Source organism: Crocodylus siamensis, chromosome 2 (assembly GCF_052110815.1).
Source record: "Crocodylus siamensis isolate JL-2025a chromosome 2, ASM5211081v1, whole genome shotgun sequence".
NCBI lineage: Eukaryota > Metazoa > Chordata > Crocodylia > Crocodylidae > Crocodylus > Crocodylus siamensis.
In genome coordinates this window covers 179,648,443-179,671,132 of record NC_143396.1, presented here as the reverse complement: position 1 = coordinate 179,671,132, position 22,690 = coordinate 179,648,443, and the positions used below count along the sequence as shown (strand labels likewise).

The 22,690-nt window shown below is 43.9% G+C and overlaps 1 protein-coding gene across 3 annotated transcripts in view; it reads right to left on the bottom strand.

Moving 5' to 3' along the window:
- Nucleotides 1-22,690, bottom strand: part of BRSK2 (BR serine/threonine kinase 2) — a 483,239-nt gene that overhangs the window by 121,931 nt on the left and 338,618 nt on the right. For all 3 annotated transcript variants that reach the window (XM_090032456.1, XM_090032454.1, XM_090032455.1), the window contains exon 4: nucleotides 1,401-1,541. In XM_090032456.1, the coding sequence (XP_089888582.1) occupies nucleotides 1,401-1,541 (141 nt within the window). The remainder of the gene's footprint in view (nucleotides 1-1,400; nucleotides 1,542-22,690) is intronic.

Here is a 22,690-nt window from a genome sequence, read left to right as displayed (position 1 = left end):
TCAGTCACTTCATTGTTTTTTTTCACAGAGCATTAATGTTTTTATTGCTTGTCCTCCGCTAACTCCAGGCTCTGCTGATTATCAAGTTGTACATATCAACTGGCAATAGGACTTCCCAATCCACAGGCCTGTAACCAACACTGTTAACCAAACTCTGAACTAGACTCTTCCATAAGAATGATCTTGGTTTTTCCCTGTTGCTACCTTTGCTCATGAAGGAAGGCTCATATCTTCTAGTAACATATTGCATTTGAAATTATTGAGTATTTTCTATTTGGGGTTAGGTAAGGATGGGTAGAGCAGGTCAGACAATTGGGTGGCCATTCTCACTATGGGCAGATGGACAGGGAAATCTGAGGACAGCAGCTGGTAAAACCAGAGAGATATAGATAATTACTGCATGATTATGAAGAAATAAACACACAGTGATTATGCAAATCTCTGTACTCTCATTGTCTAATATGGTCCTCATCCTATCAGAACAGAGGGATCTGCATGCTGTATGCGGTTACTGAGAAACAACTGTGCAGTCTTTATGTAAATCATAACCCCTGAGCCAACCAGAGTGCAAAGAATTGCATTACTGAGAAATAAGTGTGCAGTTATGGGTCAGCAACTGCACAGAAACCCTGCATTCAGACTGGCTGTGACAACTCAATTTCAGTATAATTTAAATTACCTGAACTTCTTAAAAGATGAAGTGGAAACTAGTTCAATTTAAAATGCCACCTGAAAGTTACAGGTTAAACTGTACTCAACCGTTAAATCATCCGACTGAGTTAACAAGTATCAATAATGGACTGATAAAGGAAATTACTTCCTACTGGAAAGGAAATTGAAGGCAATAGTGAGGCAAATGCCCAGAAGGAGCCTAGACAAGGTTGCCAAATACCAGCAGGTTTCTTACAATGCGAGGAGGCCATAAAGTGATTCTGTTGTATTGTCTCAAGTTTCTACAAGGACTACCTCTGCTGCAGCATATATTATTCTTGGTTATTGGCATCTGCTACCCAAACACATAGAAAGAAAGCCATACATCCCCCTGGGCTTTGATTTTCCTGGATAAAGCATTTGCTACAAATGTTTATAACAGCAGCTGCCCCCTCCCCTCATGCTTACCACTGAACGTCTGGTTTGCTTCCCAATAGAAATCAGAAATGAGTCATTTTACATATATTACAATCAGGGCCAAAGGGAAGTCACAGGCAATCTTCTGCATGACCAATCAGTGTATATCTCCCGCAGCGTTCACAGACTGAGCCAGGAAGCAGCAACATTTAATATAGCACTTCTGGACTCCAAAGAGCTTCACAACATTAATTACTTAATAGCAAGTAAAAGTTCCAGAAACTAAAGCCCCATGTCATGGCCACCACCTATTGTAAACCTGCTGTACTCACCATATTGAATGACTATGGCAGAAGTCTAAAGCAGAGATGATTTGTCGGAAGAACTTTCTGGCTTCTTTTGGTGTTAATCTTCCTTTTTTTACAAGATAGTCGAAGAGCTCCCCACCTGACACATGTTCTAGCACCAAATACCTAGAAAACAATGAAGCCAGGTCTTTGTTAGTGTATATAATATCACACTTCCTGTTACACACACATACACATACCCCCCTTCCACAGTCCTAAGGAATTTTTTACATCTGTAGAACAAGGCATTTGGAAAATAAGCAGCTGTGAACATTTAAAAGGAGTCAAGGGTTTTTTGGACTCTTGTAATTTTTAGGCAGGTTTGAAGAAGTGGGCTGAATTCAGTTTCAGTGGGCACATCTACATGAGACATTTACTGCGGAGTTGCCTCATTAGCTCTACAGTAAAGTCTCAGCCTCTATACATGCAGCCCTAATAGGTTGTAGTAAACTAACAAATGCTGCCATAGCTTAGTAGTTGTAAACACAAGTACTATTCTGCAGTGGTGTTATTTACTGCACTGCAGTGCATGTGTAGATGCTGACAGGGTTGGCTGGGGCATGAGAGTGCTTTAGTGTGGGGGCTGCCTGCTGGCTAGTCCCACACTGGAGCACCCTTGTGCCCCAGCCAACCACTCCGCAGCACCTTGAGTGGGGTTGGAGCAGTCCCGGATTGGCAGGTTGGCTCCCCAGACCCTTGTCAGTAAAGGCTGCTCTAGCTTGGCTCAACATGCTGCAGTCCCAGGTGCATGTATAAACAGAGGAGCAATATACTCCAGTGCAAACTGCACCAGAGTTTTTTCAATTGTATTAATAGCACATATAGATGTGCCCAGTGATTCCCTGGAGTAAGAGAATATCTAGAAGGTAAGAAGAATAGGAAGGAGCAGTTGGAATATGCATAATATGGCCACTGTAAAAGCTAACAGAACGTTATGCTGCATATTCAGAGACATAAGGTCACTAAATCAGGGTGGACAGTGATAGTACCAGCTGCGGTAAAACCACCCACATACTGTCTGCAGTTCTGCAAAAAATTAGGGAGAATTCACAGAACTGCAGAAAAATGACGTGCAGGTTGATTTATGAGGAAAGATTAAAAGAACAATGTACGTATATGCATAGAGTCTGGGTGCCCTGTAAATGGCTTGATTCTGTAACTCCACCCACACATGCTGAACAGCACTGATTCACTCAGTAACTTTATGAGGAATACTCATGTGTGTAAAGAGATACACAGCAGGCATATCTACACAAGACACTTTACTGTGTAGCAGACTAATTGGCTGCACAGTAAAATGTCACTGGGCACATCTACACAAGATGCTAACTATGCAATAGCCTAATAATACTGCGCAGTAGTGTGCTAGGCAAAAAATGGTTAACTTGGTACTAAACTTAATGTGCAATAATTATGGTGCATTAATGAGCATGTAGACACGCCCACTGTCTACACATTCATGTCAATTAGGGTGTAGTAGACTAATTCACTGTCCTGCCAGACAGTCCCATCAGATACAAGTGGTACCTGGTGATGGCTAAAAAATGATATGTAGAGATTTGCTTTTAGGAATCGGCTCCTAGGTAGAATAGATACTGCATTAGAACAATGGTCCAGGGGACTGGCAAGGGTTAATTGGTTTCTAAAAGCCTGTCTGTGGCAAAGTTTCTCAACCTTCAAGGCAGACACTGTCTGAGGCCAACAGATACTCAGGCTGGGAAACTCAAGACATGTACTATACTGTTCCCTGATAATTCATAACATAAGATAGGCTTGCTGAGTTGTAGCCAGGTCACAGTGACCAGCTGCAGAGCACTTGGGATTTCCACTTTTGGTGGACAGACCAAATTAGGAGGCCAGGGTATGCCCAAATTAAGACGTGACCAAATTAAAATGTGTGTATGTGATGGGCCTGGGAAACAAAGGAATACGCTGACAGAAAAGAACGTGGACAGTATGATGACCACAGTACCCAGAATCAACTGTACTTGGAGATAAAGAGTCATCAGGAGGAAAAAGAATACAAAAGGAGGGCAGCAAAGTATTCTAGAAGGGGAAACCCAAGGCCACCATGGGCAGAGGGTGCATCACCAGCTCCTCTTACCTGCCCCACTGGGAGGGGTGGGGAAGGGGGCACATTGGCCCTTGCCTTCCAAGACTGCTGATTTTCAAGAAAGATCCAAAGGGTGAAGCTCACATGCTGGCCAAGTATACCTTCCTTCTGTGACAGCCTTAGAATCGTGGGGGTTATTTTGTTTTCGTTGCCTGCATTATTCCTATCTGCTATCACTGTGTATCAATAACATTGCCTATTATTGAATGAAAAAGTCATGGTCAGTCTGAGGGTTTGGGTCCACCCAGAATAAGGTACCTGGGTCATAAATCCAGTGCCAAAATCTGGCAGCACAGTAAATTACTGTGCTTAAATGTATGTGAAGACAGTGACATTGGGATGAGTTTACTTTGGCTCAAATTGAGCTGGAGTACATCTTCAGCTGCATTAACTGCATGTGTAGATGCTCCCAGCATGAATAAGGTTTAGAATTAGGCTATAAAAGTGGAATAGAATAACTTCAGGCTATTATCAAGAATTTGAAGATACAAGAAGGCAAGGGATGGAGAGGAATTGTCTGGGGTGGTTCAGTGTCATTAGAACTACGGGTAATGAGATGCAGCCAAGCACAGGGGAATATATAGAAATGTTTCCTAACAGTGTAGCTCTATCAGACCACGGAATAGTTTCTTTAGGGAAGTGACAGATGCCATATCTACTGAGCCACTTAAAACTGGACTAGATAAAACATAGGGCAGATAATAAACCTGCAACGGCAGCAGGACTTTCAAGAGACCCTAAGGCCATTTCCATCTCTACTTACTGTGATTCTTTGCTATGGCATAGTGTTACAGCTATCCTTGCATATACAGTATATTGTATGCATGGGGACTAAATGAAGCAATGATGCTGTGGTACTGTGCAAAGGTTTCACTGGTCTGAGTCAGAGACAATCAGTATTACCATGAAGATGAGGACAAACTTTTAAAGAAGTGTTTTAGAGAGTTTTAATAATGTTCAGGGTGTCATTTTTGGACTCCTCTGTTTGTAAGACAAGGGTAGGCCTTACACAGCACAGAAAAAGAAAGGTTTGCTCCAGGGCTATATATCACCTTTCCTGTACCTCAGAACAGAACTTGGGATGGGAATTTGGATGGAAAGAGAAACATATTTTGTAACCTCTCTTTTTAAACAATATATTTTTGAAGGTAGTAGGGTTGGGATATGGTTGTAGTTGCAATGGTCCACAAAGTCTATAAGAAGCAGAGATTTTTTGTGATACCTTTTATTGGGCCAGCTGTATATTAGAGAGAGCTGCTGAGCAAGCTTTCAGTCATCAAGTGCCCTTTCTCAGGTTTAAGTTTTTTGAAGCTACCAACAGACTTGGAATAGAAGAATTATCAGAAGTGTTGAAGTGATATAGCTAGGATGCAGGGTTGCCAACTCAAGATTATTTTTTTTAAACTCACAATCTGCAAGCTTTTTACTGACAAACTTTTTTACTGACATATTTTTACTGGTATATGTTTTACATAAGGTAAATGTAGCTCTTCTGCCAGGCCTTGCTCTGCTTCCAGGTCCCAGTTAGAAGGGTTGGGTTCAAATTTAGAGGTTTAACATCAACCACAGTAAAAATGTAAACATTTGGTTGTCAGTGGTTGCATCAACATGAGACACTGACTGCACAGTCATAAATGACTTTGTAGTAACCTGAGTTACTGTACAGTAGCACTGATGACCAGCTTTTTTCTGACACTTACTGTACAGTAGCTTGAGACTACTGCACAGTAGCATAGCATCACTGTTTCTGTCATGTGAAGCTACTGTGCAGTAGCGTCAGGCTACTGCAGTCAGTGTCTCACGTCTCATGTAGATGCGGTCAGTAAAAGGGCTGCATTAAAAAAGAATGTTTTTGGATTGGCAACGCTGCTTGACTGCACCAGTGGTTTTACACTGTGTTGGCACAACCCGCTGGGCAGGAGGCCCCTACTCGCTCACATTCCCTGATGCCCCTGTACCAGGCTGCCCTTCCAGCCCACTCCCCAGGCTTACTCCTCTCAGCCTCACTCCCCTTGGCTAACACAGACCCCCTAAAGAAGCCTACCTGTAACTCAGAAGTATTACAGACAGTGTGGGATGCAGCAGCAGCAGCAGTACATAGCTGAGATAGTGCTACTTGCAGGGTGATATGCTCCTGCTCAGAAACCAGGTGGTATGGCTGTGCACTGCCTGTCAAAGCTTCAATCAAGTTGCAGCCGCTTAGTGTTTTTACTGATGGTTGAAGATTTATTACAGATTTTACTGACAGCAATTTTAACCTGATTTTTTACTGATAAATTTACTGATAGTTGGCAATCTTTCCATGATTGTCCAGGGAATATGCAAGAAACAAGGATTCTGCAGGTAATACCTTTTATTGGATGAGCTACAAGGTCAGGACAGACTGAGACAGTCCTTGAAATGCAATGAGTTCTTCTTCAGGTCTCAAGAAAGTAAAGAGTGTAGAGCAGTTACTAACCTTCAACCTGTGAGCTCTGGGTCCTTGTCCCTGATTTGCCACTGACCCCGTTTGAATTATTTAGACTCTGGGAATTATTTAGATGTGTGAAATGAAGATAACAGTACATCCCAACCTGACAGAGATGTATGTCTAGAGGGAGAATTCATTAAAAGATTGTGAGGTGCTTAATACTGTAGTGATGGCTGAGCAAGTAGAATAGAAAACAAGCAAAGGGCAAATGTAATAAATGTCACCTTTTTCAGCACTTCAAATTCAGCACTTCAAATTTTTGGCAAAATATCAAAATGCCAGAAAAAAAATCACAAAAGTTGTGCCAATTTTTCATTTAATTTCTTACATTAAAATAAATAAGGGAAATGAAACTTTAATTGATGAAGCAGGTTTCAGAAAAGTTGCAGTAGCTCTTGGCCAGAAGGAAATGGATTATTGGCCAGAATGTAGGTAGAGCTGTCATGAAAACTATGATAAATGCAATGGATTGTACACGTGACACAGAAACAGATGTTAATATAGGACCAGGCTCTCTCTTTTGATCTGTTGTTTTTCCATCACTTTCAGTGCCATGAAGGGAGAAAAACTTGTTTGCATCTCCCCAGCTCAGAATATCCTTTGCTTGCAGGAGGTCCTGGTGAGTAGAGAGCCACTGTAAGCCATCCCTATGAGAACATATTTTCAGTATAGAGCTATGCTAGGGTATGGACCAAAAGGGTGGTGTTCCATCTATTTCCAACTGATGCATAGCACTGAATTGGGATGCCTGAGCCCTTGACTGGATAGACTTTGCTTGCAAGATACACTGGACCAGAATTTCTGCTGTCTTCCTCATGCTAGAGGCAGATCTCGCCTAATCTTTCTTACAGCAAATCCCAAACTGGTTATGCAACTAAGTGAAAGAGACTTTCTGATAGCTCCATATGCCCAGAAGATGCAAGTTATAACCATGAACCTGGACCACAAAATTCAGCTGTAAGACACTGATTTGTAAGAAGGAACCTTATAGAGATGTTTGTATGTACAAGCATGCAGATCTCCTCACATAAGTTTCAAATGCAGTTTCAGAAAATTACAGACCTAGCATTTCTGTCACCCACAGCAGGAACTGCAAAGCAATTTATTTTCATCAACTATGCCTTATTAAAAACACTCGGCAAAAATGCACCGACATGTCGCATGAAAAATAAAACAAATTGAAAGACAAGGAGCATTTACAAGGTTATTTATTTTTTGTTTACCACCCAGAAGCACCAGATATAATAATGTAAATGAAAGGGGAAAACATCTGAAAAAAGACTTGTGCTGGAGATAGAGTCAAGGGACAAGTGAGAAGTGCAGAGACAATGTATTCTGATCTGACAGAGCTCTTAGCGTGACGGGCGTGAGAAGGGCAACAAACCCATTCCCCAGTGGTCAAGTGCAAGAGCTCAGTGCTGAAAGGATCATTCCACAAGTACAGGGCAGTTAATGCTTTATTCAGAATTTCTTAGTTTCAACTTGCAGCCTTACCAGAGAGTCATCAATCAGGGCAACTGTTGGTTCGTTTTTTTTAAGTATCATCCCAAACTAGGAGTTTTTTGATTATACAAGGTCAAAATTCAGCCGCTACCTTCTCCTCTGTGTAAACCAATGCCTCACAATTGTGCTACAGGGGAAAAAAAGCAATCAGTCTGGGACTGTGGGTTTAATATTTTCCAAGGCTGGTTGTACTCCTGTGAATTATCTTTATTATTATATACTGGGCAAGTCTACACATGCAATGTGTGTGGCTGAATATACTCTGGCTCAATTTGACCTGAAGTAAACTAATACTGACATTACTATCTACACATGTGTTTAACTGTAGTAATTTTACTGTGCTGCCAGATATCACTTGTATCTGGTAGTAGACTAAATTAGTCTACTGCACCCTAATTGCCATGCATGTGTAGACAGTGATGCTTTACTGTGCAGCAAATTAGTCTGCTGTGTGGTAAAGCATCTCGTGTAGACACCCCCACTGCTACTTAGAAGCTTCTATTTGTTTCAGTGTTATATATACCCACACTCATACTTGCTCATATACCCATTAAAAGACAATCTCACAGAAGGCACAAACAACCCCCTTGCATTATCTTATTTTAAGGGGAACTGAGGCAAAGACAGACAATGACTTTCCTTAGGTTGCAGTAGGTGGTGGCAAAACTAGGGAAAGAGCCAAGTATCCTGAGTCCCAGATCAGTGTCTAAATCACACAATATGCTAGATAGCGCTCACTGACTTTAGCAGAAATCAGTAAGAATAGAGCCTTGTCCTGTTCTCAGATGAGTTAAGGGGCAGCTGACCAGCACAACACAGGCAGCTTGTAGAAGCTGTGATGGAAGACAGAATTTTCTTGAGGTTCTCCTCTTCCCTCAACCCAACCCATGACAATTTCTTTTGTTACCAATTTGGTACTTCACTGTTCCCATTCATTTCAAGCCATACAATGAATACAAAGCAACTGTCAAGGGAGTCTCATCTGATGTAAAAGCACTTCCTTCTAAAATCTCTTTTTAATCCTGCCCATGGTAAGAGAAGTAGCACCAGTCAGTAACTCTCCCCACTGCAAAACTACCTATAAAACTATACTGTGCATCTCTCTCTGGCTGGAAACTGATGTTATCTTTGTGCCACTGTAAGCATTTTTCTAGTGGCACAAAGGCCAAGCAAACAGGCATCCACACTCCTTGTCATGCTACAAATGCCCAAAACTGCACGTGCTGCCTTTTGAAGTGGACATCTGTTTGGGTGGGAAAGCATGGGCAGCCTGGAGCTGCCCATGCTTTCTAGTCACCCTGGGCAGGCACTTAAGGGCTTCAGGAGCCGGATCCTGCATGCCCTGGGAATTCTCCTTCCTAGGGCATGCAGAATTGGGCCCCTGTCCCTAGAAGTGTCTACCTGGGATCCCTCATTTGCAGCGGCATGTCCAGGGAATCCCCCAGCAAAGGACTCTCCAGGTGCGTATATTGCACTGCTGTGCCCCAACCTGGGGTGGGCCTGTAAAAATGTGGGAACCCCAGGTTCCCTGCTTGCAGATGTGCACCCTGGGAATCACCTGGCAGAGGATTCCCTAGACACGCATATCATGGTGCTGGGGTGTGTCTCTGCAAGCACGGAAACCTTGGGGTTCCACCATTTGCAGAGACATGGCCTGTGTGTTATCTTGCAGGATCAGGCCTCTGCCACTTCCAGGAGAGGCAGGGACCCAACTCTGCACAAGAACAGGCAATGTCTGTTTCACCTAATAAAGCAGATCAGCTGTGCCAGAACACCTCCCAGCAGAGCTGAACCACTTCATTTGATGACATCTTTTTATAGCTTCTAAAAAGTCACTGCGGAGAAAACAGGGGGAGAGAAAAGAGCCAATCTCCATGTAGCAGCATGCTGTCTGCCCACCTGCTGTGATAATCACAACAGGGGCTATCCCAGGATGGAATCCCCAGCAAGAGCACTTAGCTTGTACATTCTGAACGTGCTGTACAATCATTAACTCGTTTAATCCTCTTGCCAGCCCTGGGAGAGACACACTAGAAGTGCTGTCACCCTCATTTCACAGATGGGTAGCTGGGAAGCACAGTGACTTTACCAAGTCAGAATTAGAGTGGAGAAAATAATTCCCTGGATCCCTCTGCCCATGTTCACGTACATCATGTTGCTCTGACCAGCCCTCCTCTTTAGCTTTTATTGCTGTGGTCATTGTGATTGCAGCAGAGGTCCCTCCATCTTGGGACATCACTGTATCTGGTAGGAGCAGCTGTCAGGTTCCACCAGATACAAAGCAATTTTGTTTAAATTATTAAACCATTTCTCTACTGGGGGTTTTCAGTAATACAGGGCAGGCTAGGACAAGCTTTGGTTCTTGGAAGTCACCAATGTCCAGGCCTAGGGACACAGCATTTCTTCAGGGCTTTGCTACAAGCCACAACATGAAACGAAAGATTGCAGGGAACACTTCTAAGATTCAAGGACACCAGACCCTAATGCTTAAAGACAAAAAAACCAACAACAAATGAATGCTTAATAGAAGGAATGAAGTCATCCATTGGAGAGGAGCAGAGAGAATACATGCAGCAGCCGAACGATTCTCCCCAACATGTTTTATTTATTATATCTATTCCCTTTGCAACTTTTCCTTCTCTATCCCACACATACCACCTCCCCAGTCAAAGTTAACAAGCTACTAACCTCAAACAGCCTCTAGGTATCACATCAGAAACTCTGTGCAGCTACGTAAATCAGTAAAGCTAGACTCCCTCCACCCACATTCCCCACGTCTCAGAGAGAGTCTTAAAGGTGCTAAAATCTGTAAAAATGCTACCAGCCATCAGAGGCCTGGATTCTGTTTTCAGCCCATGACTGAGAAGGTGCAGGCCAGGAGGAGGGTGGGGAAAAAATAGCTATAAACTATCTTTGTGCCTCCCAGACTCTGTCTGTTTTAGACAGTGCTGTCACTGCTCCCAATGTGTTCCAATTTACAGCAGCCTCCCCATGACTTACCTGTGGGCTGCTCTGCAGCTTATAGAAATATAGCACAAAGCATGGAGCCGGCTCCCTTTCCTGTCCCCCAAATGTCCCTTTGCTGGAAAATGTGAGAAGGGACAGCATAGGGTCCACATATTATTTTGTGCTGCAGAGTATGCCTGGTAGCAAATCCATGATGAGTCTCACTTCCTTCCTTCATTGCTCCTTGAGTTCTGCCATCTTCCTTGCTAAACTCTACTGTTTTCCAAGATAAACGAATCCTATGCCTACAATCCGAGCCATTTTTTTACGACCTCTGACTCACTCCTCAAACCTTGCCTTCCTCTTACCTATATTTGTCTCTGCACACAAGATTTCATGGATTTCTTACCAAAAAAGCTGAAAAGTGTGCTGTGACACTACTTGCTTCCCTTTGCTACACCCTCCCTTCTCTGTTCCCCTCCTACAACTTGCTTCTGGTCACAGACTTAAGAGATTTCTCTTTTCTCCTCTGACACCTGCCACTCAATCAGTACCCTCAACCCATCCCATCTTCTGTGGTCCCTCACACCCAATCTCATTCTCCTCTTTATGCCTCTACAGAAGCTCTCACTCTCCTCTGGCTCTTTTTCCCACACAGTACCAGCAAGATTAAGAATATGTGTATACTGCATACTCAACAAGAAAAAACAGTCAGTGCAGAACTCCATGCTACTGCAGATATACTGTTTCTAGGACTCAGGCTATCTAAGAGGCTACTAGGGTATCTTTGTACTATACTATAGTGCACAGTGTGAACATAGCCTTTAAAAATGGCACTTTTAACTCCACTTGCCTCTCCAGCAGCTGCCCTTCTCTCTGTTCGCATTTTCATCATTGAGCAAATTATATATGATATCTGCAGTTACTGTCTGGAGCCCATCTCCTCTAGTCCACCCTAGATCCTCTCCAATCTGGATTCAGCTCTTTGCGCTCCACCGAGGCCACTTTCCCCAAAGCATCTAACAGCCTCTTTGTAGAAGTCCATCCTCCCTGACCTGTCAGATGTCTTGACCATGGTCCTCTTCTGGAAATTTTGCCTTCCCTGGTCACTCTGTTCTCTCCCAGTTTTCTCCCCCTTCTCCAATCACTCATTATCTCCCTCTCCTACGTCCAGTAAGGGTCCCCAGGCCCTGTCTTGCTCTCCTTCTCTTTTTTCTCTGCACAAACTCTAGATAACCTCATCTGTACACACAAATTCAATGCCCTTCTCTATGCTGATAAATTATACATCTACCTCTCTGCTTCACACCTGTCTCTTGCTGTCCAGACTAAAATCTCAGCTTGTCTGTTTGGCATGGCCTAATAGATGTCCAGCTGCCTGTTCAAGCTCAGTATGACTAAAACTGAGCTCTTAATCTTCCTCCAAATCCCTCCCACCTGCCTCCTTTCTCAATCACTATGGACAACATCACCAAACTGCCTGTCACTAAGATCCATAACCTGGGTGGCAGCTTTGACATAGACCTCTGTCTACATTTCTACTTCCAACCTATGTCCAACCATGACAGATTTCATCTGAATAATTTCTCTAAGATATGTCTTTTTCTGTCCAACCCCACAGCTAAAACTTTACCTAGATTCTCCTCATCTCACATCTCAATTACTGCATTTGCTTAAATACAAGACAAGATCCCTGCCTAAGCAGCATTGGGAAACAGTCTTACATTTGCATACAAGAAAACATCATTAAATACATTGTCTATTTTAGGACTGCTGCTAACGGCAGTATGCACTCAGTAATGAAAACCAACCATGAAGTTGATTAAATGCAGCCAACATTGAGCATGACTATATAACACATGGCCCACACTGGGCAAACATGATGATAAGACCCTACCACAAGAACAGGTTAGTGTAGCCCATTTGAAGAAGATATATGGTCGTGCCCATTAAGCACAGTCTTGCTCAGCACCGACCCTTTTTCAAGTCATGGTAAGCCACTACACTGAATACATTTTAACATTCTCCTAATTCCCACATCCGAGCTGCACCTTTCTTACCCATTTCCAATCATTCTGTTTCTTCACCACCCTTAAATGTTTGGCAAACATTACCAAACAGGGCCCCAAACAGTTTATCCCTAATCCCTCTCTTGGCACCCCTCTCAGCCTGTTGCATATGATTAGAGTGGCCTTGCCCTCTATGAGGTGAAGCGGGACCAGATTGTCCTGCATCTCATCTGAATATACACTGGAGGATCTCAGGGTTCATGATAATAACATTCAGTTCCAATCATGCGTGAGGGCTAATTAGCACATGGATCCTTTGTGGGGGGGTATCTGGAGTACATGCACATACTGAGCAGTGCTGAGCTGTGTGGTCATCATGGTTTGATATGCTATTGACTCTGTTGGAGTCCAGCCCAATGAACTATATGATAAATTATGAGCCTTTTGCCATTGTATTGAATATCATGTGTCTACTTGTTCTATATATAAGTAGATGCAAAAGTGCTACTTAAAAGTGTGTTGATGGAGTACCTGAGCTAAAACTTGCATTTTAAAAAAAGGTAAACTGCATCAGTTCTGAATTAACTAAGTCTATGCATACTATATATAAATTACTACAGCTATGTTTATTTCAAAGTCAGTTTTTACAAATGCATTCCTCATTTCCATGTGCTCATGGAGAGAGGGTCTGACATCTTATAGCAAGGTGGGAGGAGGGGCTCCAGGGGAAAGAAACTGAGGGGCCAGAAGGCAAAGGGGCTACATGACTCCCCAGATTTATTTTCCCTGCTGTAGCAGCGTGGCAGGGTGGGGGGAAGGAAGAGAGGGAAGACAAACCTCCAAAAATTAGATTTTATACCTGGAAAATTATATGAAATGTATACCTTTTCCATATATAGAATCTAATTATTGGGGGGTCATATTATAATCAGGGTCATCTTATATTCAAGTAAATATGGTACCACAATATCCATTTCTCTTGCCCTGACACATGCACTCTTGCTTTCTTCAGCTGCAGGCCGTTTGTAGACAACACTTTTTAGTGGATTTAAAGCGGTTTAAATGCCTTTTGCACTACTTTAATGGCATTGCGGTGTGCACATTCAGTGGCGTATTGCATGTTAATTCCAGCCACTGTAGCACATTCAGTGGCATAATGCGCCTTAAATGATTTTGGGAAGCAGCAAATTACTTTGGGGGGCTGTGAAGTAAAACAGCTTTGAGGAGTTTAAGTTTCCTAATCTACAACCATGGAGGGAAGCACTGGGCTCTGTGTGGCTCAGGGGCTGTTCAGGCAGACTGTGCAGGTAGCCCGGCACAGGCTTCACGGAAGGAAAAAAAATCTCAGCGACAAGCCTGATCATTTTTTTTTCCCCTCCACCGGAGCCTGCCTGAGTTGTGCGGGGGCCCAGTGCTTCCCTCCATGGCTGCGATGCCCCCCGGGACTGCATGAGCTGGATGCCTGTGGGCAGGTGCTGCCACTGCCACAGAGGGAAGCACCAGCCCCACCCTGCAGCTCAGGAACCGCTCTGCCCACCAGCAGCTCACTCTATCCTCCCCGCTGCTGGAAAGGCAGGTAAGGATGGGGCTACAACATGGGTGTACATGACATGGGGGTTTACTTTGCCTTAAATTGAAGCAGTGTTTTTAAAAATCGCCACTACAATTTAGGGAGAATTAAACCCATGTCATCTACAAATGCCCAGATCAGTACCCAGTCAAATGCCCAAATAGATTCCAGGATAGTGCTATGAAGTTAATTTCTTCAGCCCATCACTTCGGCTACCTCTTTGTGTCCCTCCACCAGTTCTCCCTTCTCTATTGCATCAAAAATGAGCTACTTGTCTGCACTGTCAGGGCCCTTCATGACCTATATTTTCCCTACCTATCATTTCTCATCTGGCCGTGGGAGCTTGACTCCTGTCTCTGATTGGCCTAGGATGGGAGCCTCCCTCACCCTTTTGTCAAACTTTCAAACACGCACCTTTGTTTTTTATCCTATGTTGCCTCTCAAGTTTGGGAGGAGGTGACTTCCACAAAGCCTTGTTGCATATTACACCTAACATGTGTTAACTGCACTTACAACCCTAGTATACAAGAAGTAAGATGTGCTAAATGCTATTGTAGCACAGCAAAGTTAGGACATTTCCAGCAAGGAGTATCTTCAGATTGTAATACCTAGCACTTGTTGAGCTGATGTCCGACTGTTCCACAGAGGTAATGTGACCAGGAGACTCTGATGTGGTAGTGAGGCCGGGACCGAAAAACAGCTCTTTGTCAGTCCCAGCCCCTGTAGCATTTTGGTGTCTTCAAGGGTTCCAGTGTTTAGGACGTTTTATTTAGATCACAGTAAGCATTACTATGTGATTGCTCAGAAATCTTATTGTAGCAATGCTTACTACAATCCAAATAAAACATGCTTTAAATGTAATGTGTGACAAGGCCCTCGGATTATAGGTTGGCTGGGATGGAAGTCATCATTTTGTTCTGTGTGTACAGCACCTCGTATTCTGGGATCTTGCTCTGTGACTAGGTCATTTTGATTATACAGGGCATGTCTACAAATGAATATTAACGTGACACAGTAAACTCTGGTGCAGTTTGCACTGGAGCTTATTGCTCCTGAGTGCTGTGTTTATATGTGTACCCAAAACCACAGCATGTTGAGCTGGGGTGGCACAGTTCCAGCTGATAAAGGGTCCAGGGGGTCATCCTGACTGGCTCAACATGCTGTGGAGTGGCTGGCTGGGGCACAAGTTTGCTCCAGTGTGGGGCTAGCTGGCAGGCAGCCTCTGCACTGTAGAACCCTTATGCCCCAGCCAGCCCGGGTCACCATCTACATGTGCATTGCAGTAGAGTTAATAACTCTGCTGTAGGACAGTACTTGTATTGGGCAGTACAAACCAATGGTGGAGTTAATTAGTTTACTTTGGCCTAATACCTCCGCATGTGTAGACAGAGACGCTTTACTGCAGAGCTAATTGGGGAACTTCGCAGACAACATCTTGTGTAGAAGCCCCCACAATTATACGCACTATACCAGTGGTTCTCAACCTTTTTTTGGTGCAACCCTAAATTGGCCATCGACAGGACTTCCCAACCTGGCACTGCAGGGGCTGCTCTGAGTGGAGTGTGGTGGCAGTGACCCAGGGGTTGGAGTGGAGGAGCTGCCATTGCTCCCTTTGTGCGTGGTGGCCCCACCCCACCCACCTGCCCGCTGCTCCAAGGCTGCATACATGAATGTGCACGTGTGTGTGGGCCCTTCACGACCCTACTGAGGACCCCCTGCAACCCTGATTTGGATTGTGAGGAACCAGTGCACTAAACACTGACTTCACTCCTTACCCACTCCTTAAGACTATCGTTAGAGCTGGTTGGCTGCATGGCAATATATAGCACACTATGAGTGTGTTGCATGTCCTGAAAGAGAGCCTTATGTAGGCAGTGCAGCTCCATGGGGCTGCATTCCTATAGAATAAGAGAACCTAGAGTAATTTAAGGAAACCCAGCATTTATGCAAAGGCTGAAAGGCACAGAAAATACCAGGTCTATATACCACAAGTAGTCAGGATGCAATATCTAGGAAGAACACCCCAGTTTTAGAGTTATAGAAACAGATAAGGTGTTTGAAAACCCTCAGCAGAAATGCCTGAGAACATGACACAGTATATTACCCCATTATTTCTTTCACCAGCCCACCACTATAGCACTGTGTCAAAATGCAGTTAGTATTTTCCCAGGTCTAAAGACCAACAGCATTTATGAGACATCTACCCTTACACAAATTAGACCCTTTGGGGCAACAGGATTATTATTATTATCATTGCTATTTTTATTGTACAATAGAGCACGAAGCAAATTGAGGTTTTTGGATGAAAGCTGATATGGAAGTGCAAAGAATGCTATTAAGCATTCTATATGCAAAATAACAACACTATAATTGTCATCACCAACACTTCAAATTTATAATACATACTATCTGCACTTCCATCACTTTCTATCAAAGATCTCATAAGCCTTACCAAGCCTTACTACTTCCTTGTAAAATAGGGAGATTTTTTTATTGGTTCAGTAGTAGAATTCCTGCATCCCATGTAGGAGACCTAGGTCCAATATTTTTTGGGGGGTAGTCAAGCATTTGAATAGGCCACCTAGAACAACTGTGGAATTTCTATTCTTGGAAGTTTTCAAGAGCAGGTTAGATGGACATTTGGCTGGGATGGTTTAGTCAGGGATGATAGTGCCTTGAGCAGGGGGCTGGATTAGATGACCTCAAGTGGTCCCTTCCAGCCTTAATTTCCTATGGACCCTGCGATCCATATTTCACATAAGGTGAAAAAGAACCACAGAAAAGGCAGTTAGTTATTTTCTTGACTTGCTGTGACCTTTTAAGAACTGACTTAGAGCTCCTGATTTGTGGATATATGCTCTCATACTGGCCATCATCTCTGATCTCAGAAAAATCTGAAAGCACTTTTCAGATGGAACGCTCACGCTATTATTTATTATAATGTGAAGTTTCTTGAAGAGTTTTCAAGCTGTAGCTTGAAGGCATCTGACTAACAAAATGTAAAAAGAATAACTTATATAGATGACTCAGAATGAGTGCAATTAAAAAATAAACTGGAGTGATTTGGCCAGGAATAAAATCAAATAGAATCCATTTCCTCTGCTACTCTCTACCACCACAAGGAAAACAAAATCAGATAAAAGCTAAATTGAATAGAATATCTTACAAAGAACTAGATCTTTGCTGTGATAGACTGATAAGGAGTGAATGCATAGGTGAGAACTTCTTGTCCAGTGTGTTTAATTGGTAAGAAGTCTGTAGCACATCCCAGCTGTGTTCTCATGGCACACAGGGTGAGATGGTATCTCACTGGCTTGAATTTCAGACCCCACAGGGCTGTAGCAGTTATTACAGATAACTTTGGCTGTGTGTAAATGAAACAAGAGGCGTGTGTGCACGACACTTTAAAGCGGGCTAAACGCTTTTGCACCACTTTGATGGTGTCAGTGTTTGCACACCTCGGCAGTGTATTACACATTAATTCCAGCCACTGTAGGAAATTCGGTGCTGTACTGCACTTTAAATGACTTGGGCTGCAGCAAACTAAAACTCCTTCAAGGAGTTTTACTTTGCTGCCCCTACAGCTGTGGAGTGCAGCACTGGGCTCCGTGCAGCTGCACGGCTCTGCAGGAAGCCCTGCTGGCAAAGGAAGACACTGTGGAACATCTAGATCAGGATTCTCAACCAGAGTGCCATTGCACCCTGGGGTGCCATCAGATGTTTGAGAGGTGCCATGATGTGTGAAGAGATAAGCAAGTAAGAGCAAGCACAGGCTTGTCCCTGTCTGGCCCCTATACCACCCGCAATGCCTAGCCCCTCTGCAAGGAGGCAAGCATTGTAATAATGAATTGTTTTTTAACACTGGGTGCTACTCAATTCCCAAAAGTTATGGAGGGGTGCCTCAAGTCCTACAAAGGGCACCGCAAGCCCAATGAGGCTGAGAACCAATGATCTAGAGGCAACAAAGGATCTGATAGGGCCCAGATTATCTTAGCAAAGGCCAGCCTTATCCTCAGTACACAGTGCAGACGCTACTTTCTTCCAACCTGTACCCATGTCCTCTCTCCTCTAAATGCTTCTGATTGCCAAACAAGAATCCTCTTTGTTTCCTCTAGGAGCATCAGTTAATTCACTTCCAAGCAGCTCCCTTTTTTGGTTGGCGACCGACAGAACAACACTTCAGAGTCTGGATATGATGAAAGGGAGATCCAGAGCTGAGTAACTGTTGAGGTAGAGACTATTAACCCACTTGAAAGGACAGCTATTTCTGTGGCAAAATACCGCAGCAACATAATATCACAGTTTTTAGGAAGGAAAGGGTAGCTCTCCTATGGCCCGTGCTGTGCAGCAAGTCTGAACAGAGGGTCATAATGGTCTTGTTTGACCAAAACTAAGACTCCATATTCACATTTGAGTAAGAGGCAACAGGCTCTGAAGAGCGGTCAGGAATGACTTTTCAAGACAGTGAAAATAAGCACAGCTCCTACTTATCCAAATAGGAAAAGTCTCCCTTTGGGCTCATCCAGGAGAGCTGGTGCCCACAGGTTCTGAACAACAAGGTTTGAGATTTGGCTGCACTGTGGCGATGTTCAGCCTCCAGATGCAGTCCTTTACTGATTACCAAAACTGGCCCTTGTCTTCCAACTTATCCTTTGGCTGTTACAGGACAGGGGTGGGAAGGATGTGAAGACCAGGTAAGAGCACAGACAATGGGCACTCTGGAGTTAGCACAGATGCTCGATGAAAAGCAGCATGAGAGCCACAAGTCAAATAGGAATCCCAGATATACTCAGAGACACAGTGATAGCTCTTTGCCTTCCACAAGGCCACTAGTACTTACATTTTTAAAAACTACCATGAAATTAGGCTACCAGAACATCAGCTGTTGAGCTTTATCAGGAATGCCAAATGCTAAGCACAATCCATCTGTCTCAGAGAAGTCCAAGAGTAATAGTAGGTCCTCTCCTCAACAGTCTCGGTGTATTACTCATTGGAAAGCAAATCCTACTTTCGACATACTCAGCCGAGAACTAGAAAACTCATTACATTTCAAAGCTGCTGTGCGCTGGCAAGGGAGCAGTCAACAATACCAAATCTCTGGAAAAGAGCTTACAGTTTTCTCCTTTGTCCCCCTGCTTTGTCTGCAAAATGGCTTAGAAGCTACAATCCAGCTGGGGAAGGGTTAAAAAGTGTCCAGCCAGGATTGACATGTTGTAGTTCTCTGATGGCTTTTTTTGCTGCACTGTTTTTCTATTGATTAAATAATCTCTATCAGATATTAAGCCCCTTGTTATTGGCGTAGCCTATAAATTATTCAGCAGTTATATAAATTCTTATGGCGGGCATGAATTTTTAAACCCTAATTTGGCACTGAGCCATAAGTTTTTATTTTATTTCAGTCTTTTAGTTCTTTTTTTCTGCTGGCGAGAAATGCATGTGTTTTTTTTTTTTCCCTAAAGGACCCGTTTCTCCTCGGATCTGCTTGTTGGATGGGCGTTTTCATTTGGTTGCTAATTATGTTTGGGTATGGAGGGGTTTATTTTTGGTGGTGATGATGGGGGGAATTATGCTGTTGTGCTGTTTCTACTTTTGATTTATTGGGGATGAAAGGTGTTCTGAGTGCTGCCTGGGTTGCTATTTCCAGTGTGTAGTTGTGCATGCCAAAACTCTGCAGCAATTCCCTACACAGGCACGTGGAATGGATCCAGGCAGAGGAATCCTCGGCACAGGCTGGGCAAGGCTGAGGCAACACCTATTAACTAGCATATTGTTTTGTTCCCTGCCACAGATCTGCTTGTGGCTGACCCAGCAACTGGAAAGCACCCTCAACTCGTCTTTAAAGCTTTGTAACCTTTCATTTACAGACATGCTTCTCTCTAAGCCAGGGATTCTCAATGGGGGTGTCATGGCACGCTGGGTACTGTGAGACCCTTTTAAGGGTGTTGTAGGTGCTACATAAAATCAGCACCTTTAGGCGTGCAAACACTTGCACATAATTACAAGATAAACCCAGAGATTTCAAATAGGAATCCAAAGTGTCGAAAATATTCTGACCTGTTATGGCCTTCCTGAGTTCCTGGCAACAAAAGAATTGCTCTATTATTTTTCCATAAAGGAGTGAAAACTAAGAGGTGGCATTTTCCAAGAGGTGTCTTGAGACTAACCAGGGATGCCTTGGGTCTAAAAATGTTCGAAACCACTCCTTGAAGCCCTTACCCATACCATGGCCCTGCCTATTTCCTTCCCAGCAAGTAAGGAGTTAAGGAGACTGAAACCCATATAGATGTACCAGGCTCAGCCATGAGCTGAAGGTTCAATCCGGCTTTAAGGTGGAATTTGAGATGCTCTGTAAAAACAGTTCTCCAAACAAAAAAGGGACTGTAAGGTGATGGTTATAAACAGTTCCCCTGCTTGTAACCCAGGCCAAGATTTTTTTTTCCGTTTGTCTTCTAATCATATGAACTAGTGTTTGCTCTCTCCTGCTGTAGAGGATGCACTTGAAAACCCTAAGGGCAGAACAAGAAGAAACTCCCTGGCTGAGAGTTCATTCTTCAGTGCTGAGCCCACTGATCTCCTCTGCCTGTTTACATCTGCGCTCTTCCTTTTGAAACCCACACAGGGTTTTCCCACAGGTGGGTCTCATTTCAGAACCTATGACTACCAATAAAAAGGAAATGAGCATGGCCCCTTGCATCCTCTTTCATCTCACATTAGTTTTCAAGACAGATAAACAATTAAAAGAAAAACAAGCTGGAGTGCACTGGCGGCATGAATGCCTCTGCCAACACCCCTGGAGCAATACATCTTCCACACCTGCTGTCAACTGATCTTGCCCATGCCAGATATGTGAGTTGCACAGAGGTGGAAGGGTAATTTGGTTTTGTTAGATGGCGCACTGTGTAGCAGTCTCATCTCTGAAAACAGAAGGTTCTAAGTCTCGTAAGAAGATTTAGTTTCATACCCAATGGTGATGTCCAGGGTTGCCAACCTGAAACGTTTGGCTTTTTTTACTGACAATCTGCATACTTTTTATCAAGTGCAAACTTTTTACTGACACGTTTTTACTGACATATGTTTTCCAAAATATAAATGTAGATGTAATGTTTCTGCCAGGCTCTGAACAGCAGTAACAAGGGTCAAGCTCAAATTTAGGGGTTTAAAGTCAACTTGCTCTATCTGGCTTGAGCTCCCACCCAGAAACATGAGAAAATAAATGTTATGTTCCCCCCTTCCTCTTCCACCCAGTGCCTTAGACTACTGGGGGTCAAGCAGCCTTCCCCACCTGCCTGTATCTGTCACCAGTTGTAATAATTCTTGAAAACTATAGCACTTTATATTTGGTGCTCATGTCTGGATGGTTACCAGGATCAGATTTTCACAAGTCAGTATACTGAGCATATGCAATGTGTGGGGGTAGAGGCACGGGGGGGACATGCCCCCCCGCCAGATTTCTGTGCTGACAGTGGGGTGTGGGACTGCAGCCTGGCCAGAGTCAGCACTCACCAGCAGTGGGGGTGATGGCACTGAGTTGTGCCCCCTCTCTGTCAATACTTACATGTCATTAATGATAATGGGTACTCAGCTCTCTTGAAAATCTCACAGAATTGTCACAATGGGAGCTGCTGCAAACTGAAAACTTTACAGATTCAACCCTTATTCAGATGTTTAAAATGGGAACTGAGCTGGCCTGAAAAAGTGGTCCAGTTGTAGTTGCCAAACACTTAAATTCAACCCCACATCATTTACACAAATGAGGAAGACCCTCCCTGTATTGATCAAGATTGAGGTCCAATTCAATGTCAGATTTCAGGACAGGATCCCAGTTTCCAGCCTTCTAGACCTGTGCTTGGTTTCTGAATACATAATGCCTATTGCACCTTACTGCACTGTTAAGGTATGACCAATTTCGACCTCAAAGCTTTGTGAAGCCTCATGATACACCAGGCAGAGAAAGTACTTCTTTACTCATATAGTCTCCATGACTTTTCCAGGGCTTTATGGTTACATCTAGTGCACCTCACTTACAAGGTCTCTACAGTACTTTTGTCTATGGTTGCCAAACTGTTTGGAAGTGAGGAGGTAGCATGCTAATACTACCTGTGACTGCTCCATGGTATAGTTTCATAGTTTCTAGGGTTGGAAGGGACCTGAGTAGATCATCTAGTCCGACCCCCTGCCATGGCAGGAAAGAGTACTGGGGTCATATGACCCCAGCAAGGTGTACATCTAACTTCCTCTTAAAGACCCCCAGGGTAGGAGCCAGCACCACTTCTCTTGGAAGTTGATTCCAGATCCTAGCTGCCCTAACTGTGAAGTAGCGCCTCCTGATATCTAGCCTGAATCTACCCTCTGCCAGCTTGTGACCGTTATACCTGGTCACTCCTCACAGTGCTCAGGGGAACAGGGCACTGCTGATCCCCCCTGACTAGTTTGTAACAGGCCACTAGATCCCCCTCAACCTTCTCTTGTGGAGGTTGAACAGGTTCAGGTCCCGCAGCCTCTCCTCATAGGGCCTGCCCTGCTGTCCTCTGATCATACGAGTGGCCCTCCTCTTGACCCTCTCCATGCTGTTGACATCCCTCTTGAAGTGCGGCGCTCAGAACTGGACGCAGTACTCCAGCTGCAGCCTGACCAGTGCCGCATAGAGGGGGAGGATCACCTCCT